This window comes from Dama dama, chromosome 14 (assembly GCF_033118175.1).
Source record: "Dama dama isolate Ldn47 chromosome 14, ASM3311817v1, whole genome shotgun sequence".
In the NCBI taxonomy this organism is placed as follows: domain Eukaryota; kingdom Metazoa; phylum Chordata; class Mammalia; order Artiodactyla; family Cervidae; genus Dama; species Dama dama.
The window spans coordinates 69,668,783-69,696,187 of record NC_083694.1 but is presented as its reverse complement, the minus strand read 5'-3'; the positions used below and the strand labels follow the sequence as shown (position 1 = coordinate 69,696,187).

Genomic DNA, 27,405 nt, shown 5'->3' with positions numbered 1-27,405 from the left:
AGAACATCCAAGATGTGAGGGTTGGACTTGATCCTAAAGCTCCTGTGAACCCTCTGATACTGTACCGTGTGAGCCTAAAAACACTACTATGACTCCATCTCATAATTTCAGCTTTAGGTAACTCAATTTTCCAAAATGAGGAAAGAAACCCTGGCAGAAGCCCAGTTAGCCTCATCCTTCTCTTTTCTGCTTTGTCTGATTTCAGCTTCACTTCTCCCTTTCATCATGGCTTCTTATGTCCCAGGCCAGGAAAGAAGGCAACTGTGAAATATGTCCACAGGAAGCAATGATTGGAATATAGTTGATTTACGATGTTGTATTAGTTGAAAATTGACTTCTTGCAAAACCCTCAACAGTGGTATTTTGCATCTAAAAAAAAAAAAGTTTCCATAGACAGGTCAATGGTTGGCTAAAATAAATGACTCCTAGTGATAGCACTCCAGGTACTCAAAGGATGTATCCTGAGATGGGAGTAGTTCCCCCTGCACCCCTTGAATGGCGGTGGGTGGAACCCTGCCTACTCCATCAAAGAGCTCTGTGTCCCCAGAGCTCCAGAATAAAGGCATTCATGTCCCTTTGACTTGAAATAAGGACTGGATTCCTGCACTTGCCCTGTGTCCACAGTGTTTCTGGTGGGGAGCTCTTTGACCGGATTCTGGAACGGGGTGTCTACACAGAGAAGGATGCCAGCCTGGTGATCCAGCAGGTGTTGTCAGCTGTGAAATACCTCCACGAGAATGGCATCGTCCACAGAGACTTAAAGGTGCTGAGACGGGGCCCTCGGGGAAACATGGAATGATTCTTTGGGAAGCTGCATGAGTCGTGGGCAGTCTAAGCTCTGTAAAACGAGAGAGTTGGACCAGATGATCCCTAAGGTCCCTTTCACTCTCAGATTCTGAAACAAATCTCAGGTGACTGAACAATCATTGTTAATTTGCACCTCAGCCTTTTTCTGATTTTCACTATCCTCACCCTACTAGGTTACCAAGATAATCCATGCTATTCCTTGAATACAGTATTTAATAAAGACTTACTGAGAGTCAACATCGCACCAGACATGTACCAGAGTTTAGAGAGATCAGACAAAATAAGGGTTGGTTTCCTCAAAGAACAAAACAATTTTGGGGTAGTTGGGGATGAGAAGAAGGAAGGGTTAGTATATCAATAGCTATAAAGCTAAGTAAAGTCAGGGCCAAAACCAAAATACAAGGTGCTGAGTTATGGTGAATGAAGGTCCAGGTAGGAAGAAGATAGGGAAAATGGAGGGAAATAAGTCTGGCCTTAAAAATCAGGAGCCCAGCGTGCAGCTTCCTAAGAAATTATGTATTGTGGAGAGGAAAGAAATGCATGTTTCAGGTGATTGTATCCTACATTACATGATATTTCTCTTTCCTCACAGCCTGAAAATCTCCTATACCTCACCCCCGAGGAGAATTCTAAGATCATGATCACAGACTTTGGTCTCTCCAAGATGGAGCAGAGTGGTGTCATGTCCACTGCCTGCGGGACCCCAGGCTATGTGGGTGAGTCTAGGGACAGAAGGGAGGTTGACCAGTTGGCTACATTCCTCCACATGAATATCAATCACAGAAAAAGACTGCTGTGAGGAGACAGCGGTGATCCTAGTATAACAGTCACATGTGAGGTTTAGGGCCACCCGATCTATCTGGTCTAAGATTTGAGTAGCTCAGTTGGTAAAGAATCCGCCTGCCATGCAGGAGACCCCAGTTCGATTCCTGAGTCAGGAAGACCCACTGGAGAAGGGATGGGCTACCCACTCCTGTATTCTTGGGCTTCCCTGGTGGCTCAGCTGGTAAAGCATCCACCTGCAATGCGGGAGACCTGGGTTCAATCCCTGGGTTGAAAAATCCCCTGAAGAAAGGAACAGCTACCCACTCCAATATTCTAGCCTGGAAAATTCCATGGACTGTATAGTCCATGGGGTCACAAAGAGTCAGACATGACTGAGTGGCTTTCACTTTCACTTTCTATCTAAAGCTCCTCCACCTGCTCCCAAACCCTACATCTTTTAAAGACATCCTACCGCTGAGCCTTCCCATTGCCCCGTCTATACTTTGGCTCTCATTTTTGCAGCAAGGCTTCCTGCTTTTGTTTTTCCACCTAGACCAGGGATAGAAACAAGATCGAAAATCCAGAGATCAGTAGATTGCAGAGGGGTTGGCCAGTAGCCCCCCTCTCTCCTTTCTCTCAGTCTGGAGGAGACCTCAGCCCCCCCAACTACTAGTATTCTGGAGATGCAGTGTTGAGTTTGAATCTGAGGAACTTAAATATGGGCACCCAAATATACACCCAAGGACATACCCTAGGAAACTGGCACAAGTGGGGCCCCCCTGCCTCATAGCTCTGTAGGCTTCCAGGGCCCCCCAAAAGGGGACAACAGGCAGGGCACCAGGAGAGAGCATTCCTGGGCTCTTGGAAGGAGAAAGCCAAAGCTCAGAGGATCCACGTCTGCCCCTTCTCTCTGCCCCTTCACTCGTCACCTGGTTGGGGCTAGGAGTGGAAAGTATAACCCTGACTCAACAGAGGGAATCTTCTCTCTCCCTAGAAGAGAGGTTGGTTACTTACCAACAGGTTTTGAGTCCACAGAATACAAATCCCTGGTATCTGGGATAAATACCAAAGGCAGCTCACTACTGCCCCAGAGCTGCCAGTCAGAGGAAGACATGGCCTCATGGAGCTCTTGGGCTGATGGGGAAGACTGAGGTCTGTCCTCAGGAGGTAACAGAGACTGATGGGACAGTTCCCACCTGCCTTCTGGAAGCTCCTCAATTAACGGGAACTTCTGTTTTCAGGGAGATCCCAATCTCGTGAGAGGAAAAAGTCCTTACCTTGTAGATTTCCCTGTCTAAGGATCCCTGCCCTGGGGGTCTCCCATCTGAGTGGAAAGCTACAGGCCCTGCCTCCAGAGTACTCAGTCTGAAGCAGGAAACCTAGCCCCGGAGATCCCCAGTCTGATGGAGGAGTCATGGGCCCTGTCACGGGACCTCCCAGGGCACTGGAGAAAGATTTAGCCTGCTGGGAGAGACACCGTCCCTGTCCTAGGACAATGTCTAGTCTTAAACATCAACACCATCCCAGGTGCTACCCTAGTCCTCTTCTCTAAGCCTCTTCCTGACCCTTGACACTCATCCTTCACCTCTGACTCTTCCTTTGGTTTACTGCAGCTCCAGAAGTGCTAGCCCAGAAACCCTACAGCAAGGCTGTGGACTGCTGGTCCATCGGCGTCATCACTTACATATTGTGAGTAGAAGCTGGCGTTGGCTCAGTTCCTGAGGAATCTCAGAGCCTACTCACCCTTTCTTCTCTCCTCCCCATCTCAGCACCTCAAGCAGCATCCACCTCCAAAGCATGTACATGTACATGTGCATTCACACACACACACACTTACTCATGCACACAGCTCCAGAGGATCTTGTCCTGATCTCCACCCGGTTATAAAAACAGAGTTCTTATATGGCACTCCCGCTTTCTGCATCCCACCCCCATTTACTGTATATAAACGTACTGAGTCCCACTCTATGGAATGAGCAGTTAAGGAGGAAGAAGACATCCTAAACTTAGAAGCCAAGTGGGCACAATGTTCGCGTCTCAGATTTCTCTCCTGGTAACGTCAGCCCAAAGCAAAAGGATGGCCTGGATAAACCTAGTCACTGCTCCTCTCACGTTCTCAGGCTCTCCTTCGCAAATCTGCTCACCACCCCCTGCCCAGCATCCCTTCTCACTGAGTTAGAGCAAACTCTTGAAAAATAACCTGAAATTAATCATTTCCTCCTCAGTGTGGATGCATTTCTCCATTTCCTCAACGTATGTTGAATAACTCTTCTCTTCAATGAGCTACTGAACAAATTGTCATTGACTGTCTCCTCTGTGCCAAGCAGTGGTTTAGGTTCTAAAGAATGAAGAACCAAACAGCCTAAAAAAAATCCCTCAGGAAAGTTACATTCAAGTAGACATTTCTACCATCCTTCTTAAAGATAGTTTATACATTATCTAAAGAGTCAGGGTTCCCTGGTGGTTCAAATGGTAAAGAATCTTCCTGCAATGCAGGAGACCTGGGATCTATTCCTGGGTTGGAAAGATCCCCTGGAGAAGGAAATGGCAACCCACTCCAGTATTCTTGCCTGGAGAATCCCATGGACAGAGCAGCCTGTGGGCTACAGTCTACAGGATCGCAAAGAGTTGGACACGACTGAGCGACTAACACTTTCGCTTTTCAAGAGTCATGGGGGCTTCCCCGTGACACAGCGGTAAAGAATACCCCTGCAATGCAGGAGCCACAGGAGATGCGGGTTCGATCTCTGGGTTAGGAAGACTGCCTGGAGGAGGACATGGCAATCCACTCCAGTATTCTTGGGTGGAGAATCCCATGGACAGAGGAGCCTGGTGGGCTCCAGTTCATAGGGTCGCAAAGAGTTGGACACGACTGAAGCGACTTTGTACACATGCAAGAGTCAGGGGAAGGGAGAAAGTGAGGGTCTGGGGGATAGAATGTACAAAGGGCCACCTGTTCCAAACTTCGGTTCCTGAATAAACGTCTGATGGAACCTGCATCGTTCCTGCATCAGTTGGACATGACTGAAGCAACGTAGCACATGCACGCATCATTCGTGAATCAGGGGCAGACCCATGTACTGGTCACACTGCTGACTGGGGACCCTCATTGCCTGCCTGTGTATATGGTGGAGGCTGGGCAGAGGGGAGCGGCTGGCCCAGGACGGGGTCCTTCAGCAGCATATACCTTGCTGTTCCACTACAGGCTGTGCGGGTACCCCCCCTTCTACGAGGAAACTGAGTCTAAGCTGTTTGAGAAGATCAAGGAAGGCTACTATGAGTTTGAATCTCCATTCTGGGATGACATTTCTGAGTCAGGTAAGACCAGTCCGAGGGAAAGACAAAATAATAGGCTCAAGGCAGAGGCTGCCAAGAGAAGCGAGCTTAACAAACGATGACAGTCCTGGCTCTTGGCAGGCCCTGGGGAATCTGATGGAACAGGCTGCCAAGGAAAGTGGAGAAATCTTTATCTGGTTCAAAGGCCAAATAAATGATTCGCATCTAAGGTTCCTGCTTTTGTTTTCCTGGAGACAGGACCGTGGGATGCCTGGAAAAGCAGGGAGGTACTTCAGATGAGGGGCCAGGAGGGCAGAGCAAGCACAGGGGCGTGTTCCAGGCAGGAGGGGCAAAACCAAGGCCGAGTTTTGCTTTCACCTGTCCAGCCCGAGAGCCTGCACGGCCTGTGTAAGCGAAGGCCATCAGTATTTGTCCTTGGGTCCATTTAAGTGGGGATCAGAGCTAAGCCAGCATTCACGCGTGTGCCCATGTGTGGTGCTGGCCCCTGACTGGTGCAGGCAGGCACCCGTGTGGCGTCAGGCACATGGCTGCCTCGTGACCAGAGATGTATCTGCAGTGCTGCGTGTGGGTGACACGGCTGCGTGGAGCCGCTCTGGTGGTTTCGGGTGGGTTGTTGCTTGGTGGTTTGGATTCTTTTTCTCTTTCAAGACTCTTAAAATTGCCTCTTTGGAAGATGAGCTAAAGATGCCTTCTGTGCCACCCACCAGCCTGGAAGTGACTCTCCATCAGTCATGAGATCTGGTCCTTAGCTGCTGTGTCTTTGGTTGCTCCCCACAGCCAAGGATTTTATTTGCCACTTGCTGGAGAAGGACCCGAATGAGCGGTACACCTGTGAGAAGGCCTTGAGGCACCCCTGGTGAGTGAGGAGCAGGTGGGCTCCAGACCCTCACTGTTGCTCCCCAGACACCACGCTGACTTTTTCACAGCACATTTCCCTGGAGTCTGCTTGCCTGAGCTGTTTACCGGTGTGGTACCCAAAGGGCACAGATCAGATTGAGCCAGACATGTAAAGAGCATTTATTGCGGTGGATTCTGACCCAACAGTAGCAGCTGGATCATCAAATCGGGAATCAGATGCAGCCAGATAGACAACTTTACTCTCCTTAAGAGCATCATCTCACTCTGGGGCCAAAGCCTGCTCCATGCAGGTAAGGGGCTTCCCAGGTGGTGCTGGTGGTAAAGAAACTGCCTGCCAATACAGGAGATGCAAGAGATGGGGGTTCGATCCTAGCTCAGGAAGATCCCCTAGAGGAGGGCTTGGCAATCCATGTCAGTTTTCTTACCTGGAGAGTCCCATGGACAGAGGAACCTGGCAGGTTACAGTCCATAGGGTCTCAAAGGGTCGAACATGACTGAAGCGGCTTAACACACATACACACACACGCACACACACACACACACACACACACACACAAAGCAGGTAAAGAAAGTCTTGAAACACTTCCTTTTTTGTGTGCTGTCCCCCTGCTGGGAAAATTTACAAGCTCCCAGTTCCTACTGCAGCAAGCCATGGTTTTCCCTAATCTGGCCTGGCCTGTCACCTCCAACTTCATTTCTCAGGGTTCCCAACACACTTTCTCTATTCCAGAAAGGCCTAATGGCTGTATTTTTCTCCTGCCCTCTCCCATACCAAGCTCTTTCCACATTTCACCTTGGGTCACACCATGTTCACCACCTCAAGGGCTCTGCCTTGGATGTACATCCTTCAGGATCCAGAGCCACGTCTATCCTCTTCCGAAGCCCTGGCTCCTGCAGTCCAGACAGACTTTCCCATCTTTCTCTAACAATTACACACCTCACCATGAATCACTCTAGTTCATGGCGTGAAACAAGGCTTCCAGCCTGCACTGTAAGCCCCCAGTGATCAGGGCCACATCTGTTAACTCTCTGGGTCCCTTAGTATCTAGAAAGTACTGTTCACACAGCAAGTGTCTGAGGACACTTAGAGATGGATGGATAAGAGGCTCAGGGGACAGGGAACAGGCAGCCTCTGTGGGGGTGGCCTCATAGAGGAAGGGTTCCGAGAGGAGGTGGTTTCTGTGCAAAGTTTAGAGTCAAAGAATAGTAACAGCCCAAATGCCCTCTGACATTGGGCCAGGAGTGAGGAATGGGGTATCAGTAAACTTTTATTTCTATAAAATGCCAGATAGTAAGTGTTTTAGGCTTCACTGGCCATATCGTTTCCATGGCAACTACTCAATCTGCCCATCGCAGCATGGATGCAGTATAGCCCATAGCTGAATGAATGGGCGTCTCTGTGTCACAGAGAGACCTTACTTACAAAAGCAGGCAATGAGTACGTTTGGTCCACAGGCTGTAGGTTGCCCACCCAGTTCGAAAGCAAGTTTCTAAAGCATAGTAACACTAGTGTTAGTTGCTCAGTCATGTTCAGCTTTTTGAAACCACATAGACTGCAGCCTGGCAGGCTCCTCTGTCCATGGAATTCTCCAGGCAAAAATGCTGGAGTGGGTAGCCATTTTCTTCTCCAGGGGATCTTCCTGACCCAGGGATCAAACCCGGGTCTCCTGCCTTGCAGGCAGATTCTTTACCATCTGAGCTACCTAGGAAGCCCTTCTAAAGCATAGGCCCCCTATGACCTGTCCAGGGGGTTCCAGTCCTTGACCCAGGGAACTCCAGGCAGCTTACTCTGGATGCCCAGCCCCTGCCCAACCCCTGACGGAGTCCCCATCACCACCACTAGCCAGATGTCCCCTCCACATCCACAGGATTAACGGAAATACAGCCCTGCACCGGGACATCTACCCATCAGTCAGCCTCCAGATCCAGAAGAACTTCGCCAAGAGCAAGTGGAGGGTGAGTTGTCCTCTCCAGGAGGCAAGCGGGCCGTCTGGGCCTTGGAGGCTGGGCTGGGGCAGCTGGGGCAGGGGGCTTTCCTTGGGGTTCTCCCAGCAGACGCTGGAGCTCCCTGGACCCTTCTGTGAAATGAGAGGTGTGCACGTTGGTTTCAAGTGTCCACGGGGCAGAGGGAAGGCTGGAGGCCCTCTGGGGTGGAGACAGTCAGAGATGGGTCTTGTGTCTCCCCAGCAAGCCTTCAATGCAGCGGCCGTGGTCCACCACATGCGGAAGCTGCACATGAACCTGCACAGCCCGGGGGTCCGGCCGGAGGTGGAGAACAGGCCGCCCGTCCCTGCAGCCTCGAGACCCACCTCCCCGGAGATCACCATCTCTGAGACTCCCGCCATCCCGGGCCCGAGCACGGCGGCCTCCGTGCCGACCCGGCTGCCCTGCCGGCACGGCCCCCAGCCTGCGGCCCCCGGGGGCAGGTCCCTCAACTGCCTGGTCAACGGGTCCCTCCGCATCAGCAGCAGCTTGGTGCCCATGCAGCAGGGGCCCCTGGCCGTCGGGCCCTGCGGCTGCTGCTCCAGCTGCACGAACGTCGGGACCAAAGTGAACGCGTCCTACTGCTCCGAGCCCACGCTCCTCAAAAAGGCCAACAAAAAACAGTATGTATTTCCAGCCCCAGGCTTAGCCTTGCTCAACCTGGAATTGAAATAATGCAGGGCAAGGGAGTGAAAAGAAAGAGACCTGGGAGTCTCTCCCACTCGGAAGCAGCTCCATGGTGTAGGAAAGCTCTGGAAGTCGGGGGGTTGAGGGAGATGCCCCTGGCCTGGTCCCCACCCCCCACCAACTGTGTGGCCACCGACATGTCCGCCTGTACCTCTGTCTCTAGCTCGCGTGTCTGTGAAATGGTCTGATTGGACGTGTCCGCCTGTACCTCTGTCTCTAGCTCGCGTGTCTGTGAAATGGTCTGATTGGACGTGTCCGCCTGTACCTCTGTCTCTAGCTCGCCCGTCTGTGAAATGGTCTGATTGGACGTGTCCACCTGTACGTGTCTCTGGCTTGCGTGTCTGTAAAATGGTCTGATTGGACGTGTCCACCTATACCTCTGTCTCTGGCTCGCCTGTCTGTGAAATGGTCTGACTGGACGTGTCCGCCTGTACGTCTGTCTCTAGCTCGTGTGTCTGTGAAATGGTCTGATTGGACGTGTCCGCCTGTACCTCTGTCTCTAGCTCGCATGTCTGTAAAATGGTTTGATTGGGTCACACCTGCTCAGTCTACCCCACAGGAAAAATGAAAGTCGCTCAGTCGTGTCTGACTCTTTGCGACCCCATGGACAGTAGCCTGCCGGGTTCCTCTGTCCATGGGATTCTCCAGGCCAGAACACCAGAGTGGGTACCCATTCTCTCCTCCAGGGGAGTCTTCCCATCCTAGGGATCGAACCCTGCATTGCAGGCAGATTCTTTGCCTTCTGAACCACCAGGGAAGCCTTACAGTGTTGCTGTCAGAGTTTAGTGAGGCATCAGGGGCTATAAATGCCTGCAGGAAAGTGGATACATGCGAGTGGCGGGCAGTAGATTCCAGGGACACTGTGTTTTGGGAGGACTAGGGGGCTTGGTTATCTCATCCGTTTTCTCTATAAAGGTTTATACTTTCTGCACCTCATAAAGGGAGGTCTGAGTGGCTGCCACAGGCATGGCCCTTCCTCCTTCCCCAAATACTCCACAGCCTGCTGCAACGTTTCCTTTCCAGGAACTTCAAATCGGAAGTGATGGTGCCAGTGAAAGCCGGCGGCAGCTCCCACTGCCGGGTGGGGCAGACTGGAGTCTGTCTCATCATGTGATCCCTGGGGCCCGTGTCTGTCTCACTACAATTTTCAGGTGAGGGGACTAGAGGGAGGAAGGTTGCGAGCTCACGGGACAGCCCTGCCCCGGAGTCTCCACAATGGGGGACAAGGGGTACTAGAGGCGGCAGCACCCCCCCAACCCCAACCCTCAACCCCTTTCCTCTGCAGGAGAGATACACAACTCTTCTCCGCCCTTCCAGACCTGGAGTCTACCCTGAGGTGGGAGGGAGGGACAGCAAGCAGACCAAGACCTGATCGGATGCAGCAGCCGGCTGCCGCCCAGGGCAGAGCCTCCCTGAAGGCCCGGGAGTGAGCCCCGGGCGCAGTGGAGCTTCGGGAAGCCGCGGGCAGGAGGAGCGTCATCCTCGCGGGCCTGCCTGCTCCGTGCCCCCCACCCCGACACGCCCGCCCGCCGGGGTGGCTCTGTGCAGGGCGCGTAGACAGCTCGTGCCCAGGTCTGTGTCGTCGTGAAAAGCTTAATGGGCTGGCCCATCTGTGTTGCCATCTCCGAACAAAGCCATATGGAGCAGCTACCCAGCCTCCCCACTCAGCACACACTCGCTCCTGCCTCTCCTTGACGGAGGGGCCTGCCCTTCTGCATGAGTGACAGGCAGCATCGCGGTCTGCCTGTGAGCTCTCGGAGTTCACCTCCCAACTCCCTAACTCCAGGATGGCTCCCAACCCTCTGCACTTCTGATCCACCTATGCCTCCACCCCTGTCCAAAAGCAGTACCACACCCTCCAAGATGAAACAGAAAGAAACCCACCACTAGGTACTGTAAGCACTTTTTATCCTGGCTGGATGCCCTACACACACACACACACACACACACACACAGACACACACACACACTCAATTAAGTAAAAATTGGAAGTTGACTGTTGCCCTTTCAGCCAGTCATTCAAATCCTGCTTCTGCTCTTTTCTCTCCCTGAAAATCAGGCACATTGTTCTTGTCCCGGCCCTGTTCTCTTGTTCTCCGGCCCTCCGGCTTCCTGCTCTGTGCTGTGCTGAATAAAATGGACATATTTTTCTCTATGAGGCTTCTTTCGGTCCTTCTCTAAGTCAGAAGCAGCTCGGGGGCTTCTGGGCCCTGCAGAGTGGAAGATGCGTGACAGCTGGAGGTCAGGCCGGACTCGAGAGGGCAGGAGCTCTGGGGGCTGGGCCTGGCGCCTCATGTCGTGAGCGACACACATCAACTCAGTTTCCTCTCCAACAGCCCCTTGGAGGTAGGCGCTGTTGGAACCCAGACAGCCCGGGCCCAGCATCCTCCTAATGCCTGTAACAGATGAACATGGGTCTGAGGCCCCGCTCAGCCCTGCCGGCCACATCTGTGACCCTGGTGGAGTCCCCGAGCCTCTGGTGCCTTGGTTTCCTCACCTATCAAATAGGAACAACAGTGCCACCCCTGGCATGAGATAATGCACACACTCCCTGAATAATTACTGTGATCAATGACGACCAAGAAGTTAATGTAGATAAAACTCTAGCATGGTGCCTAGACCACAGTTAACACACAAATATTCGTGCCATTCGCATATCTGCCGACTCGAACACACACGCACACCCGTTTACAGCGTCTTTTTAAAATCCCAAGAGACACAAAGTCTAGTCTTAGTTCTGCCTCTCGGAGCTGTGTGATTTCAAACAACTTCCTCCCCATGTCTGGGTTTCTATTTCTTCATCTACAAATGAGAAACTGGATGGTTGTTCAAAGATGGAAACGGCTCCTCTGGCCTCTCAAGGAAGGAGTTCAACCAGTTCCTGGAGTCTCCCCACGTCTGGGTGGTGCACCAGCTAGACTGGGCAGAGGGGGTCAGCTGGTGCTTCATACACCACCAGGCCTTGGGCTTGAGCAGGGGAGCACGCAGGGACCCCAGACCGGAGACAGAAACAAGTGAGAAAGCTTTACGTCACAGGGAGACAGAAAAGTTCCCCTCTTTGGACCTCCAGGCTCCTTTCCTGAGATTTTTATTGGACTTTTCCCTTGTGCATCGTTGTTAGTTACAACTCTGAGTGGGCCCAGGCCTTCAGCCTCAGTGGAGAAAGAAGGCAAAGACACTGCCCAGCCAAGCACCCCGCGTTCGAGAGCTGCTGGTCACAGGGATGCAGGCCCGCCTCCACGGTTGCCGTCCCCCAGTCCCACCGGCCCAGGCTCAGCTGCACCCCAGAAGGGGTGGTCCCGGCCGTGCTTTAGGCTGCGTAAGGGTCCCCTGGAGCTGGAACGTATGGCCAGCCAGCCGGGCCCAGAAGCCAAGAGGGCAGACTTGGGGGTGGCGGGCTGGTCCCGCATCACTTGCAGGTGGCGTAGTAGAGCACGCGCCCATTGATGTGGTTCCGAATCTGCTCCACGCGCTGCTCCAGGCCCGTCAGGTCCGCTGAGCGGAGCACGATGGCCTGGCTCCCCCGAAGCAGCTCTGATTCCATGTCTGAGGGCCGAGGGAACAGCCGGAGCGGGGAGAGGAGCTGGTGAGATGCCCCGGGACTCCCAACCCTTTCATCCCCTCCCGCCCACCCGGAGCTGCATCTGCCAGAGAAACCACCTCCACCCCGAGAGGAGCCTGGCCCCCAAGGCAGCTCTCCCCAGCCCCCTCTCCCACTTTTAAAGAAACCAGGCCGAGGCTGGACCCAGGGGTCCCCCTGCCCCTACACTTCTCCTCGGCTCTAGACGGAGCAGTCCCAGGCTGATGAGGGAGGGCCCCGGCACCAAGGTTAGATACTCGCTGTGGTGGACTGGTCAGCCGCCATCCCACCAGCGATCCTGGTGAGCGCCAGGGCAAAAGAGCTGGAAGGCTGAATTCCTCCCCATTTTCTCTCCCCGACACTCCAGATACACCTAGTCCTACCCCCTGGTCCATACTGTGTCCCACCCCCCAGGTTATGTGTGGAGGATGTGAAGGACTCCGAAGGGATCTGGTCCAGTCTGTCCCTCCTGTCGTCCTAGGCAGCTTGGCATTCACAGGAGTTGGTACCCAGCCTCAGACTCAACTTCCCAGAGCAGGGCGGCAGTGGGGGTCACTGCCTCACGAGGCTCCATCCTCAGGCAGTCCTCATTACAAAGTCTTCTCATTAAGCCAGAATCTGAGCACGTCTTGCTTCCACCCCGTGGTCCCGGGTCTGTCTCCTGGGTTGTTAAGACTCGATCTGCTATGCCTCCCACGTGGCAGTCCTTCACATGTCTGAGCCTCGTCTTCCCCAGAGGAAACCGCCCTAGCTCCTTCCTCCACACCTCACCTGATATAATCACCAGGACTTCCTACTTCCCAACTCTGCTCACCCCCGCCCTGACCCCCGATGTGCACTGGTTTGCCAATATTTCTTCTGGAGATGAACTGGCCTCCACTGAACCCCACGTCCCAGATGAGATTATCAGTGGAGTGTATCAGGGGTTATTACAAGGTTGACAGTCGGCCAGTAGGCCCCCATATGGACCTATGGGCCATAATAAAATAGTGACATTTTAATAGCTGCTGCTCTCTTCCTCCATTCTCGTTCATGCATTAGGAATAGGGGCTCCCTATGCATGATCTTCCCCATAACCCTGCAATTAAAGGTAAATTCCAGCAAGCAGGCAAATGCTTGCTTCAATGAGTTATTTTCTGGCTGGTAGGTAGGTAAAGGGCACACCAGTTATGAAATATTTTTAATATCACCCTTGAGCCATTACTCCCCTTATTTTGGCTGCTTTACATTTATAAGCTCTTCTGTCAGGAGCAAGGCACTTCTGGCTTATATCAAAATTCCTGGATCTTTTTCAGGTGAGTAACAATTTGTATGAGTTTATCACTTACCAGTTATAAAGTTTCTAGCTACATTAGCCGCCTGAGTACCCGGGCCTTACCTGAGCTATACTTGCGAGTCCAGACAATGCCAGGTTAAGAGAGAATGTTTCTCTTTACTTAAATTTTATCCTGTTAGTTTCAGCCCATCCTTCTGAAACTTAGAATGCTAGTTCTGTTATCCGGTGTATTTGCTACCTGTCATCCTCAGATTTGATTAGCAAATTCTTTGTCTTCACACAGAACAGTGATGGACAAGGTAAGGGCAGGCCCTGACCCAGGGCTGGGCTCCTCCATCTGGGTCAGCTCCTCCCGCTTCAGGTGCGGCTGGCCACGGCCTCGAATCCACTCACTGTCGACTCACCAGCCCGCCTTTCTCCATTCTGTCCATCTGGCCAGCCACACAGATTTTTGTCAAAAGCTTTCTCCAAAATTCAAAGAAACTCCGGCCGTGGCATTCACAGGGCGCCCCAGGGCCGTGACCCCGTCATCGCATCTTTAGAGACTGAGCCTGGAGGCCCCTGTTCTCCTTTCTGGGGAGCCTCGGAACGCTTTCGAAAGCTCCTTTCATTATGACTTGCTGGATGCTTTCCTACTGCCCCCAGGGCTGTCCATCCCCCTCCTCCGGGCGCGCAGGCTGGCCGTGGGCACCAGCCACGTGGCCCCACGCTCCTTCTCTCCCGTCGGTTTTGTCCTGTCAGCCCTCCCCTCCAGGAGGGTGGTCCTGCCCACATCCTCTGGTTCCTCCCTACCCACCCTGTCCTGGCGCCCCTCCTCTTCCTCAAGCCTCATCCTTCCACCTCAAATCTGATCTTTTTTTTCTTTTTTGAACACTACCGTCACTGAACATTTCTCTCTGACCTTATGTATCCTCTGAGCCCCTCGAGCACCTATTATTCAGGCTTTCATCACAGACCTCCTTGTGCGGTTAAATACAGTTTCATGAAGCTAATGGCCAACAGGAAAAATGCCCCCCTCTGGATTGCAAGCTCCTCGAAGGCAGGCCTAGTTTTGCGGACATCACCACATTCCTCACAGCCCCATTCTAGGCCTTGTTCCTGTTAGGCGCTCGGGAAATACCAATTGCTCTCACTCCCCTAGCATTGCTAGCTCCAAAGGGTGGGCCTCAGAAACCCTGGGTTGGCATCAGCCTTCAGGGATGTCCCGCGGTCCAAGGCCCTGGACCACTGTCTCACCTCTCATCCTGTCCATCATCGCCATGGTCTCCCCAAACAGTTCCTCCGCCTCCGTCTTGACACTCAAAATTCGGCTGCCCTGTTCTCCCAGCATGGAGCTCTGATCCAACCGGTCCTTCAACTCAGCATATTTTTGCTTTACTCTCTCAAATCCCTGAAAAAAGGAAAAACCATTTCTGCATCACCATCATCCAAAGTCCTAAAGGCCTTTGGCTAAAGGAGTTGATATCACCCACATCCAGACACGGGGATGAGGTGCCTTTTAACATTCCCCATGGGGTGGGTCTGCTCTATAAAAGCCCCGGGCCACAAACTGCACCTTAACTTCTATATTTCCCTCCACCCGCAGTGCCTGTCGCTTCCCAGCTCACCGCCAGCGCAGAGCCAGATACATGGCTGTCACTTAACAGCGTGCTTGGCAGCTTGGCTGTTGTACCAGGACCACCGGTACCCTGGAGACATTGAGAATGGCTCTCTGACCTTCTCTCTGATCTAATTCTGACAGCAATGGGGCTCAAGCTATGCTAAATCAAGAGTGCCTGTCTGGGCTAGGAAGCCACAGATAGAGGATAAGCTCTGGATTGGGTGTCAAGAGCCCTGCTTTGTAGACGAGTGTTATGCCTGGACAAAATCCACTTCGTCTGTGAAAGGAGAGGAATTGGACTGGCTGTTTCCAATATCCCCAAAGTGGCTCCACCAAAAGCAGCCAAGGGTGCAAGAATCCAGAAGCTCCCCCTGATCCCGGATATATTTCAGAGTAACTGGTACTTAAAGTGCTTTGAGGGGGCTTCCCAGGTGATGTTAATGGTAAAAAAAAAAAAAAAAAAAAAACCTGCTTGCCAATGCAAGAGACATAAGAGACAGGTTCGATCTCTGGGTCAGGAAGATCCCCTGGAGGAAGGCATGGCAAGCCATTCCAGTGTTCTTGCCTGGAGAATCTCCATGGACAGAGGAGCCCAGCGGGCTACAGTCCATGGGGTCGCACAGAGTCGGACAGGACTGAAGCGACCACGCCCGTGTAAAGTGCTTTGGAGCGTGGCCTTATCAAGCGTACAGAGCCCCCTCCTGCTCCCACTGACAGGGCTTCCTCGGGCTCTCTCCGCTCTCTCCGTACCTCCTGGGCGCTCAGCGCCTGCTTGCTGGCCTCCTCTGCCAGTTGCTGGGCCTTTGCTGCCTGTGCCTGCTGCTGCCTGGCCCGGCGGCCAAGCTCCTCCATCCGTGCTCGGAAGCCCCCCAGCTGCTCCGACATGCTGGTCACCAGTCTTTTTGCTGGTCCTAGTACCTGCTGAACCTTTGTGGAAAAAGAGAGACCTGGGGCTTGGGGTGGGTCTCATAGGCAGCAACCTTCGGTCTTCTTTCCTCCAATTCATTGGGCCACAAAAACTCCCTCCAATCAAGGCATCACTATCACCTCCATCCAATCCCCTAACTGCCGCCAGCACGCAAGCCTCCCGTCCTTCACCGGCTCAGCTGACCACCCCGTCTACTCCTGCCAGAGCTCAGAGGCCGCCCCTGCTTCTGCATCAGCCACGAGGCCCGAAAACTAAAAGCTCGAAGCCAGGCCCAAGGCTTGTAGCCCCTGCTTCTTTAGGGCCCCATCTCAGCTCCCAGCCAGGTCCCTTCCTGACATCGTCTCTGCCTCGCGCCCGGGTCTGAACATCCATTCCCCCACGTGGGTAGGGAGAAGCCGTTGACGCCTACCTCAGCGACCCTGTCCTGGATGAGCCGCAGGGAGCGGCGGGTGCCCCGCATGGTGTCCTGGGCCTCCTGCAGCGCCAGCGTGCCCTGCCGCAGGGCCCCCAGGACGTCCTCCACCTGGCCCTCCACTGCGTGGGCCCGGCTCCTGGGGCGGGATGGGCACAAGGGACGGCGGAGAATCCACTCAGTGGAGAGCGAAGGAAGGTGCTCTCCAGTCCCGGACGGCACCCCTTCCAGCCAAGGCAAGAGGCCGAGTACTAACTCGGTAGTAGCTTTTCCATCCCAGGACCCCAGCAAACCCCCTCCCCGTGCCAGGTGGAAGAACATTCCCGGAAGGTGGAAACCATGCCTCTTTACTGCTGTCTCTTCTGGGGACCAGCGCAGCGCACTGCAGGAGCCCAGGCCATGATTACGGCTGAGTTTAATAAAGCGGGCTTTTCCCCAACCACTTGATGAAAGTGAAAGAGGAGAGTGAAAAAGGTGGCTTAAAGCTCAACATTCAGAAAACTAAGATCGCGGCATCCGGTCCCATCACTTCATGGCAAATAGATGGGGAAACAGTGACAGGCTTTATTTGGGGAGGGGCTCCAAAATCACTGCAGATGGTAACTGCAGCCATGAAATTAAAAGATACTTATTCCTTGGAAGAAAAGTTATGACCAACCTAGAAAGCATATTAAAAAGCAGAGACTACTTTACCAACAAAGGCCTGTCTAGTCAAGGCTATGGTTTTTCCAGTAGTCATGTATGGATGTGAGAGTTGGACTATAAATAAAGCTGAGCGCCGAAGAATTGATGCTTTTGAACTGTGGTGTTGGAGAAGACTCTTGAGAGTCCTTTGGACTGCAAGGAGATCCAACCAGTCCATCCTAAAGGAAATCAGTCCTGAATATTCATTGGAAGGATTGATGTTTAAACTGAAACTCCATTACTTTGGCCACCTGATGTAAAGAACTGACTGACTGGAAAAGACCCTGATGCTGGGAAAGATGAAAAGTGGGAGGAGAAGGGGACGACAGAGGATGAGATGGTTGGATGGCGTCACTGACTCAATGGACATGGGTTTGGGTGGACTCCGGGAGTTGGTGATGGACAGGGAGGCCTGGTGTGCTGCAGTCCATGGGGTCCTGAAGAGTTGGAGACTACGGAACAACTGAACTAAACTGAACTTCCCCAACCACAAGAGCTGAGGCGGCCCTTGGGGACAGTTTCCAGTATGGAAAGTGGGGCCATGCTGAGTGAACCTGAACCTGGACGCTGGATATCACTTGACCATCTGCCACCACAGTCAGCACCCCTCCTGTCTCCCAGCCCTCAGCATCCCTCTGATTTACAGAGGTTCCTCTCTTGCTTCCAGCAACACAGCCGGGGAGCAAAACCCCAGCCGGGTCCTGGAAGGACAGATCAGGGCACCAGGCCATACCTGGCCTGCTCGGCCTCAGCCTGCAGCCTGCGAGCCCGAGCGATGTCCTGCTTGGTCTGGGACAGCACCAGGTCCACGTTGGGGAGCCTGGCCGCGATGGCCTGGATCTCGTTCATCTTCCGCAGGACTGTGGCCGAGTCGGTGGGCAGCCACAGGGCCAGCACGGCCTCGCTGACCTCCTGGATGGTGGCCGTGTCGGTGTCGGGGTCTGGAAGACAAGCCGCCCATTGGACTGGGGGAGCCCAGCCACGTTCCCCCAAGGTCAGAGGCCTCCCCCAGGCCCAGCGGCACCGGTGGCATCTCCGTCTAGCCTGCCCACAGAGCTGCCACCCTCCCCTCCCAGGCACCCTGCTCTGAGGGTTTCCGGGCGCCCTGCCGCGGGAGGAGGGGTGTTGGCACAGCTGTGGCAACTATGTGGCATCACAGGAAGTTGCAGGCTGGGGAGGAGGAGGCGGTGCCAGGCAGCTGGACCCGAACAATGCCTGGAGCGCAGACGTAAGCGGCCCTGGGGTGGGGACACCAGCCAGGAACGGAAACTGCTTCCTTGGCAATAAGACCCCTGCCACGTGCCCGCTCCACCTCGGGCCAGAGTGCTTGTTTGTGTAAAGGCGGGTCAAGGTCATCAGGACTTTGGTCACATGTCAGCTTCTGAGGGAGGTGGGCCCCGACCATCCGATCAAGGGTGGCAATCTGCACCCTCTGCCAACGTTCCCGCTCCTCGTTCTCCCGAACGTTTATCACCACCCACAGGCCAAACAGTTAATTTGTTTGTCGGGTTTTCCGTCTGACTCCCCATGAGAATATGAGCAATGTGAGGACAGGGACTGGCATTCAGCCCCAGCTGTAGCCCAGCCCCGAGCATGGTGCCTGGCACTCGGAGGCACTCTATATACAGGGAATGAGTGGCTGAAGGGGCTCCAGACCCAGGCTTCCCCTTTCCTACTCAAGCCAACGGGGCCAAGTTAGCTGGCTTCTCTGAGTTCAGTCTCCCGATCTGTGAAAGGAGCTGATAGGAAACAATCATCAGGAATTTCACAAAGCACTTCTGGGTCAGAGAGTCAGATCAGACGTACAGAGGTGGTGTCTCCTTCCCTGTGGTCACTCTACAGATTCCACCGGTACTGCTGTGGGAAGGAAGTGGGCATCGCCTATCCAGAAGGTTTGCCCTGTGACTGGAATTTTTCTGGGAGCCCCAGGTCTAGCTTTATTCTGCAATCAAAGGGGCCCCAGATCTAGCCTTATTCTGCAATCAAAGGGGCCCCAGATCTAGCCTTATTCTGCAATCAAAAGCTTCTTCACCAGGTGGTTACACAGGTCCCAGACCGAGTCCCCTCCCCGTGCCAGCTGGAAGGACATCCCTAGAAGGTAGAAACCACGCCTCTTTGCTACTGGGTTCTTATGGGGCCAGAAGCACACCGCAGGAGCTCAGGGCATGACTGCGGCTGTTTAAGCAAGTGAGCTTTTCCCCAACCACCTGCTTTCACAAGGACCTCCCAGTAGAGACCATCACCTGCTCGCCTAACTCAGAGTCTTACTCTCAAAACACAGCTTAGACATGCCTTCCCAGTAAAGCCTCCCACGGCGAGCACACCCCCACCTAGCATCTGCCCTTCCTTCGTTCCTCATCACTTCCACTGTGCCCGAGGGCTTGGTCTGAGTCACACAGTTTCGTGGGCTTCTGAGTCTCAGGGTGGGCTCAGCAAACCTTCACTGCTCTGAGCAGCAGGACGTGGGGCACAGAGGCTGCGAACCAGATTGAACATGGTCCCTGCCCTCGTGGAGCTTGGAATCTAGTGGGACAAGGGAGCACAACCCTTGGTGATGGGGCCAAGCACGGGGTGTGAGGGTTGCACCTGTGGAGAAGCGTCTAACCACTGAGGGGCCCGTGCAGGGGCAGCTAACCCGCTCTGCCTAGAGACTGAGATACCTAGAGGATGCTTAGGGGGTGAATGGGAATTAGCCAGGCGCCAGGTAGGGCAGGGGAGAGAAAGCAAGAAGGTGAATATGAGCAAAGACAAGGAAGCATGTGTGTGTGTGTGGCGGGGTGGGGGGCCTCCATCTCACAGTGCAGTGATCTCGAGTGTGGACCCTGGAGGTAGGTGAGCCCTATCCTCACCCGCTCCAAGCTGCGTGCCCGTGGGCAGGTTTCTCAACCTCCCTGTGTCTGACGTCCTCATCTACAAAGTGGTAGGCAATCAGGATTAAATAGTGTAATACCCATGAAGCACTTTAGAACAGCGCCTGGCACTTCCTAAGACTTCAGTACACCTGATTTATTATTTTTGTCACTTCTGTTGATGACCTGGGAAAGACGGAGTCCCCTCCCTCTTCCGCTGGCCCTGCACCGTCCCGCCCTCGCTGGGTGATCCCTGCATGCCCACAGCAGCTGCTACGCGTGCCGCCTGCAGTAGGACCCTGGCCACAAGAGCCTACGGCCTTGGAGACTCTAAGAACCGTCCTGGCTCCTTCCCATCCTGGCTGAGGCCCTGCTCCTCCTCTCTGCCCTGCGTCCTGTCCCAGGACTCAATCTGAGTTGAGGGGACAGCAGGCACCCCACAGCCCGGCAACTCCCTGCCCATTCACAGGAGCCGGGGCAGCACCCCAAGGAGAGGCTCCCAACCCCCTCACCCCTGGCTGGGGTCGATGCAGGAGGGGGGTCAGCCCTACTCGGCTTCACTCGGGGGCAAGGCTTCCTCATCTGGGAGGCCGAGCCCCAAACTCTGGCCTGCCCCCTTCATCCATGTTGTCAGGCCCCACTGGCCGGCAAACATGTGGCACGTCCCCATTCTGAGGATCTCCAGAGGATGCTGACTGCAGCCTGGCCTGGGGCCACTCAGGGCACCTCAGGCAGATCCTTCCTGCTTCTCTCCAACCTGCCATGTGCACTCAGGAGGGAGCTCCGGGCTCTTGGAGCCAAGGCACCCCAACAGCAGCAGGAGGAAATACTGTTGTTACACCAGGCCCTCGGCTCCCAGCCAAGCAAATACCCTGGCAGGGACCAGAAATCTAATAATAACAGTTCATATTCCTGAGGCACCTTTCGTTTTTCGAAACACATTTTTACATCAGTTTCTTGATGCCCAGATTAAACTTGTGAAATACTCTCATCTTGGTTGGCAGAAGCGAACTTGCCCAAAGTTCCACAAATTTCCTGAGTCCTGTCCTGGGATCTTTGCCACTCCCCAGGGCAGCACAGGAGTGCCTCAAGTTCCTTTACTCATTCAACCAACAGTGGGCACTTTTTCTGGGCCTGACCAGGGACACAGTGAGCAAGACACACAGCCATCCCTGGCCTCTTGGAGTTGAGAGTCTAGTGCGGAGGCAAGCAAGACACTCGTGGGACAGAAGAATTCAACAACCACAGGCTCAAAGCGGCAAAGGGCCGGCTCCAGACGGGGCTGGGGGTGCTGGTGACCAGAGTGAGTGATCAGGAAAGTCCCCTTGAGGGACATATGCACACTCAGACCTGGAGGGTAAGAATCAGTCGCCTTGGAGACAGCATCCCAGGCAGAGAAAGAGAGAGAGCACCCCTGAGGTTAGTGACAGCTGGCCTGTTCAAGGACAGTTTGTGAGTCAAATAGACAGGCTACGGGCCACACCCAGGAGGTGACAGAGGCCGTGGGGTGAAGGACGTTAGGCGTGCATGGAATGCCACCCCACCTGCACATGTTTCAAAGATGTTTCGGGCTGTTGGGTGGAGAACAGGTCGGAAGGAGGTGGGAGAGGAAGCAGCCACCCAGGCGAGCACGGGGACTGGTCCAGGGGGAGGAGGCAGCTGATGCGGGAATGGGAGGTGGGGGGTGGGGGATCGGGGGACAGCAAACGGGGCCCTGGGGGCCAGCAGGCGTGGACACGTCAGCCCAGGGGAGGGTGAGGGCCGGCTCACCTGAGAGGAAGTCCCGCACCTGCCGGATGAGGAGCCGTGTGCGTCTGACGTCCTCCTCCATCTGGGAGCGGCTGGTGCTCACCTGCGTCTCCAGGCGCTGAGTGTCCGACTGGACCTGCGAGGCGGCCTCCTCCGCTGCCCTGATCTGCGGACACAGGCTGTGGGTCAGCAGGGGTCGAAGGCCCCAAGGGAGCCTCTCAGCGGGGGAGTCTGCAGGCATCTGCTACCCAGGATCCACCTGGAAGACGTGTAACTAGCTTGGTGTGGCCTCACAAGAAGTGATGTAGAAACACTGGCCTCCGTCTCTCACTTGCCGTGATGCATGCCGCCTGCTAAGTCGCTTAGGTCGTGTCCGATTCTTTCGTGACCCCATAGATGGTAGCCCACCAGGCTCCTCTGTCCATGGGGATTCTCCAGGCCAGAGTACTGGAGTGGGCTGCCATGCCCTCCTCCAGGGGATCTTCCCAACCCAGAGACTGAACCCGAGTCCCTTGTGTCTCCTGCACCGGCAGGCGGGTTCTTTACTACTAGAGTCCCCCAAGATGCCCCGCTTGCTGTGGGGCCACGGGGGCAAGTTAGCAGACACCTCTGGGATTGACACCTCTGGGATTGCGCCTCCTGGCTGCCAAATGGGAGCTCTGACTTGCCCAGAGGCTTTGTCCCCTCTGCCTCCCCCCACTACGGGTGCCCACCGCCCCCCGCCACACCTACCATCTGCCTGGTCTGCTGGAGCTGGGCGCCAAAGCCCCGCAGTTGCTCAGCCACCTGCCCCGCCGTCCGCAAGGCCCCACCTGCCCTGGGGAGGGCGCCTCTGCACCGGGAGCCGCAGGCCGTGCCATTGTCTCGGGGACAGAGCTCCCCGGGGCAGCCCCCTGGGGTGCAAGGCATCTCCCTGGAGCCTCCACAGAGCTGTGGAGAGATGGGGGTATCAAAGGGGGTCCCCGAGGCTTCGCAACAACCACTCCCATCCCACACCTGGGAAGCCAACAGCCAACAGACATCTCCATGGCAACCAGGCCCCCAGAAACTGGTTGGCTTGGTCGCTGCTGAGCAGCCCATACGGGGCTGAGGGTCAGGACGGGTGGGGTGGCGGTGGGCTCTACACAGCCCCCGTGGGAACGGTGGGGCAGCCATTGGTGTGCGACAAGCCGGGCCGGGGGGCCTGAGGGGGAAAGTCCGGCTCCGCGACAGGCGTCACCTGGTTGATGGTGGGCGTCAGGTCAGGCACAGAGGCCATCTGCAGCCTCAGGGCCGCGAGCTGGGGACCACCGGCTCCTGGCCCCCCCGCCACCTGCTGCTCCAGCCTCTCCGCCTGTCTCCGGATGTCCCTGAGCTGCAGCAACCGGCGGGAGCTGTCCGAGACCTGCTGAGCGGCCTGGGATGACCGCTGGTGGGCTGCAGTCAGCATGCGGAAGGCTCCTGGGGGAGCAGGGAGAAGAGATCATTGAGTCAGCCCTGGATCCCCCCTCACCCAGGCCTGGAGGCGGAGGACCAGCGGGAGGGGAGCCGAAGCCCGGCCAGGCGTGGAGTCTCCACGCTCCCCCTCACCCCACTCACCTGAAGGGTCAGCACTGTTTATCTTTTCAAATTGCTCCCTCTTGCTCTGATACATGATGAGGAGGCGATTGAAGCTCCTGTCCAGGCTCCCCAGGTCTCCTGGGAGGGACAAAGTCTCCTCCTCCAGGGGCAAATCCAGCTGCATGCCCTGAAGTGTCCGCCTAAGGGAGGGGGAGAAGCTTCCACTAAAATACAGGAGAGGGGCTGCCTCCCCAGACCCAGCCATCCCCCCAGAGAAACAGCTACCGAGTCAAGAGAAACAGAGGCCATCAGGAACAGCCGCAGATGGGAAAGGATTCTGCCGGGCAAAAGTCGGCACCGTCTCCCTCCATCCCTATTTTCAGGCAGATCCAGAAAAACCTCTCCCTTCTGGACAGGTATGAGCCTGACACTCCCAGCTCTCCTCTGCGTACCCACACCAGCTTCCATGAGGAGCTTCCCTGACCCTCTCTTCCTGGGGTCCCTGCAGGTGCCCCTTCCCACGCCTGGACCCCGGGCACCCGGGTCTCTCCTCTGCCCACCAGGGCTCCCAGAGCTGCTGACCCACCAGTCTGTTTCCGCACAGTCACTGAGGTTGCAAAGACTCCTCCTTCCCAGGCCCTCTGCAGCTCCACCCAACTAGTCCCTGCCACCAGCCTCCCCTTCTCCGCAGCCGGGATCTGCTCCACGTGGACCATCCTTCAGGAGGCCCCTCCAGGCCGGCACACCCAGCCCACCAGATGCCCGCAGGCTCCCTGCTCGACTCTGAGACTGAGGCCAACCACACACTTGGGTGGCTTGGGCCCCCCGCGCCCGCCCACCCCCCTACCCCCCCACCATGGTCAGCGAGTCAGCGAGGGCTCAGGGAAAGCAAAATTCATTATGAAAACTTCGGTACCAAACCTCACTGAGAAGAGGCCTCTGCTGGTAGGAGGGGACCGTGGGTGGGACCACTCCCGTTCCAGAGGCAAACCAAGTTATTTTCAGAGCCCTGCCTCTCAGGTGCCCTCCACCAGGGTGACTCATCCAGAACTGGCGCCTGCAGGCAGCGCCAGGCACTTGGGCTGGCACCTGCACTCCTAGCCGCCTGCTCTGCCCCTCTGTGGCCACCTGGTTCTGTCACGGATACTAAGCTGTGCCCGTTTCCTCACTGGCAAGACCGATGTAGTACCAACCATCCCACCAACCTCCCAGGACTGCGGTGACGGTGAAAAAGAGAGGCGTCCATGAAAAGGCTTGAAAGTGAAGCGCAGAAGTTGCACGGTCTTATCCGGCTCTTTGCGACCCCATGGACTAGCCCTGCGGGCTCCTCTGTCCATGGATTCTCCAGGCAAGAACACTGGAGTGGGTTGCCATTCCCTTCTCCAGAGGATCTTCCCAACCCAGGGATCGAACCTGGGTTTCCTGCATTGCAGGCAGGTTCTTTACTTTCTGAATCATGAGGGGAAGCGCTATGAAAAGGCTTGGTAGACGGTAAAGGGCTGTAAACAGTATGTGCCCCTCCGTGTACCCACGCGGCATTATTCTTCCTCCCGGCCACGGCTCGGCGGGGAGAGGGAATGACCTGATGGAGAAGACGGCATTGGCCACCTGGGCCACCTCCTGCTCCGTGACCAAGGCGTCGCCGAGGGTGGCTTGGATCTGCGCCATCTTCCTCTTCGCGTCCAGCATCCGGGAGGCCAAGCCGCGGTCCTCCAGGCCCGGCCGGGGCCACAGGCCGGCGGAGGCGTTGCGGAGGCCGGCCAGGCGGAGGGCCCGCTCCCGGAGGCCGCCGTCGTAGGTCTGGAAGCAGGGGTGGCAGGCCACGCACACCGGGGCGCGGTCGCAGTAGCCCCGCTGGCACTGGTCGCAGCGCGGCCCCGTCAAGCCGGGGCGGCAGAGGCAGCGGCCCGAGGCCTTGTCGCAGCCCGGCCCCTCGGTGCCCCGGAAGTCGCAGTCACAGGCTGGGGTGGGGAAAAGGATGGTCAGGGGCCAGCGGCCGGGAAAGGGGCGCGGGGGGCGGGGGGGTGGGGTGCGCATCTGCCGGGGAGCGCCCTGGAGAGGACGTCTGGCTTCTGGGTCTTAGGATTCAAAGCGAGGCCGTCGAGGCCAGCGCAGAACCACGGCAGAGCGGCGGGGCTCACTCAGCAGCCCCTTCGTGCAGGCGCGGCCCCGAGCTTCGCTCCCCGAGCGCACGCGCGCGCCTCTGACCGGCACCCGCTCTGGCGGGGTGGGCACGCTTGCTCTCCCGCCATCACGGCACCCGAGGCAGGGTGCCCCTTCTCAGGCGAGGAGGCCGAGGCCCGCAGAGGGGGAGCAACCCCGCCCGGGGCGACAGGGCCGGCAACAGGCTGGGGTCTGCCTGCTCTCTCCACCACTTGCCAAACTGACCCCCGCGGGGCTCCCTTTCTGCATCCGTGAAGGGGGAGGAAGGGGTTTCCCCACAGCTGGCCTCTGGGAGATGCTTTCTCAGGGAAGAGAGGCGCAAAGCAGCCCTCCTGTCACCGGGACACGGGGACGGGGGGACAGGGGGACAGGGAGACACGGGGACACGGGGACACGGGGATGGGCTAGCAGGGGGCAAGTACTCTCATGGGCTGCCAGGGCCCAGCCCCCGTGGACCAGACAGCACAGACCTGCATGCCCCCCAGCACAAGCCCACCCGAGCACTCACCCCCCACGGCGTCTGCACAGACCCCCCGCCCCCCGACTCAGACAGCGCACCTCGGCATCCCGCGGCTGCCTCTCCATAGGTCCTGTCGGGACACTGGCGGATGGCAGCGGCGCCGCAGGTCAGGCCCCCGAACCCTTCCCGACAGACACACTGCCCTGTGAACTGCGGGGGAGAGCCGGTCAGCGAGCGGGCCTCCCGGGCGCACCCCAGCCGCAGGGGCTCAAGGCAGGACGCAAGCTCCGCGGTCAGACCCAGGACGGCCCCGCCGTAGGCGCACGTCTGTGGGCCTGCCAATGGCTGAGAGCCGCGGGGAGGGACGGACGTTCGGGGGGCTCTCCAGGGGCGTGGGGGCCGGCCCGCGGCGTACCTGGTTGCACTGGGGGCCGAGGGAGTTGTGCGGGTCGCAGGCACAGGGCTCGCAGCCCCGGCCGCTGGCCAGCTTCCAGTGGTGGGGGGCACACTGGTCACACTTGGGGCCCACCACGTGGGGCAGACACACGCAGCGCCCCGTCTCCTCGTCACACGGCATGTCCCGCCGGGCGCCCAGGACGCTACAGTCACAGCCTGCACAGGAGGGGGGGCTGCTGAGCTGGGGGGGCACCCAAATCTGCCCCCCACCGCCCCCCAGAGGGAGTGCATCAGGGAGAAGAACCAGGCGGGGTGCTTTCCTGCAGAAAACCTGGCTGACTCACGAGGCCACTGCGCTTTCCCCCCGAGTCCCAGCACCTGGCCACTTGGCCAGCCGCCCGCCCTCTGCAGGGCTTGCTCCGGCCCTCCTTCCAAGCCAGGCCTGCGGTGCCACATGCTGGAGGCTGCTGGCATAGCAACTGGCTTGCCGCGCAGGGGGAGCAGGGCCGGCCCCAGACCCGATGGCCCAGCCCCGCCCCATGGCAGGCTCGGGCCCTCTACTCACGGCGGCAGCCCTGCGGGTTGGAGAAGGTGAGCCCCGTGAACCCCGGCTTGCACAGGTCACAGCGCTCCCCCTGCACGTGCTCCTTGCACACACACTGGCCAGTCACTGGGTCACAGGGCGCCCCCAGCACTGCCCCGTCGGGATCGCACTCACAGGCTGCAAGACAGAGGCGGCGCCAGGGGGCGGGCAGGGAAAGCAGAGCCTTAGGCGCACACTCTGGTTCAAATTCTTGTTTCCCGCCCCACTTCCTGACTTGCGACCTGACACCTTAGTCAAGTTACTTCAGCCCCCTGAGCCTCAGTTTGCGCATCTATAAAATGGGGTGATTATGTAGTGCTCACAGGGCCTCTTATGAGGAATAAAGCAGGTGTGCCGCGCTGTGCTTAGTCGCTCAGTCGCATCCGACTCTTTGGGACCCCACCGACTGTAGCCCACCAGGCTCCTCTGTCCATGGGCTTCTTCAGACAAGAATACTGGACTGGGTAGTCTATCCCTTCTCTAGGGGGTCCTCCCAACCTAGGAATCGAACCGGGGTCTCCAGCATTGCAGGCAGATTCTTTGGAATTCATTGCAATGTGGATTCTCCTGCATTGCTAGCTGAGCTACCAGGGAAGTCCTTGGCGTGTGTTAGGTAGGACGAAAGTTTCAGTGGGCATGATGTACTGAACAACCACTCTGCAGCCAGCCCTGAGCTGGGCACTCTTGCATGCTGCCTTGTGTAATCCTGTCATAACCCTGAGAATTGACCATGCTTATCCCCATTGTACAGATGAGGAAACTGAGGCTCAGAGATGTTCCAATAACATA

The 27,405-nt window shown here is 56.5% G+C and overlaps 2 protein-coding genes across 7 annotated transcripts in view; one reads left to right on the top strand and one right to left on the bottom strand.

The window, feature by feature from the left end:
• Positions 1–10,235, top strand: part of CAMK1G (calcium/calmodulin dependent protein kinase IG) — a 31,039-nt gene extending 20,804 nt beyond the window's left edge. Inside the window, exons 5-13 of the mRNA XM_061161282.1 lie at positions 625–763; positions 1,400–1,523; positions 3,186–3,261; positions 4,778–4,890; positions 5,647–5,725; positions 7,596–7,683; positions 7,915–8,333; positions 9,421–9,548; positions 9,683–10,235. Coding sequence (XP_061017265.1) covers positions 625–763; positions 1,400–1,523; positions 3,186–3,261; positions 4,778–4,890; positions 5,647–5,725; positions 7,596–7,683; positions 7,915–8,333; positions 9,421–9,511 — 1,129 coding nt within the window. The 3' untranslated portion in view covers positions 9,512–9,548; positions 9,683–10,235. The remainder of the gene's footprint in view (positions 1–624; positions 764–1,399; positions 1,524–3,185; positions 3,262–4,777; positions 4,891–5,646; positions 5,726–7,595; positions 7,684–7,914; positions 8,334–9,420; positions 9,549–9,682) is intronic.
• A 1,213-nt stretch (positions 10,236–11,448) lies between these two features.
• The window catches only part of LAMB3 (laminin subunit beta 3), a 42,716-nt gene continuing 26,759 nt past the window's right edge, over positions 11,449–27,405 (bottom strand). For all 6 annotated transcript variants that reach the window (XM_061161042.1, XM_061161037.1, XM_061161039.1 and 3 more), the window contains 13 exons: positions 26,599–26,754; positions 26,053–26,249; positions 25,736–25,847; positions 24,597–24,975; positions 23,054–23,214; positions 22,695–22,915; positions 22,208–22,405; positions 21,497–21,641; positions 17,611–17,818; positions 16,191–16,332; positions 15,604–15,780; positions 14,490–14,643; positions 11,449–11,943 (listed from right to left, as the gene is read on the bottom strand). In XM_061161042.1, coding sequence (XP_061017025.1) covers positions 11,807–11,943; positions 14,490–14,643; positions 15,604–15,780; positions 16,191–16,332; positions 17,611–17,818; positions 21,497–21,641; positions 22,208–22,405; positions 22,695–22,915; positions 23,054–23,214; positions 24,597–24,975; positions 25,736–25,847; positions 26,053–26,249; positions 26,599–26,754 — 2,387 coding nt within the window. In that variant the 3' untranslated portion in view covers positions 11,449–11,806. The remainder of the gene's footprint in view (positions 11,944–14,489; positions 14,644–15,603; positions 15,781–16,190; positions 16,333–17,610; positions 17,819–21,496; positions 21,642–22,207; positions 22,406–22,694; positions 22,916–23,053; positions 23,215–24,596; positions 24,976–25,735; positions 25,848–26,052; positions 26,250–26,598; positions 26,755–27,405) is intronic.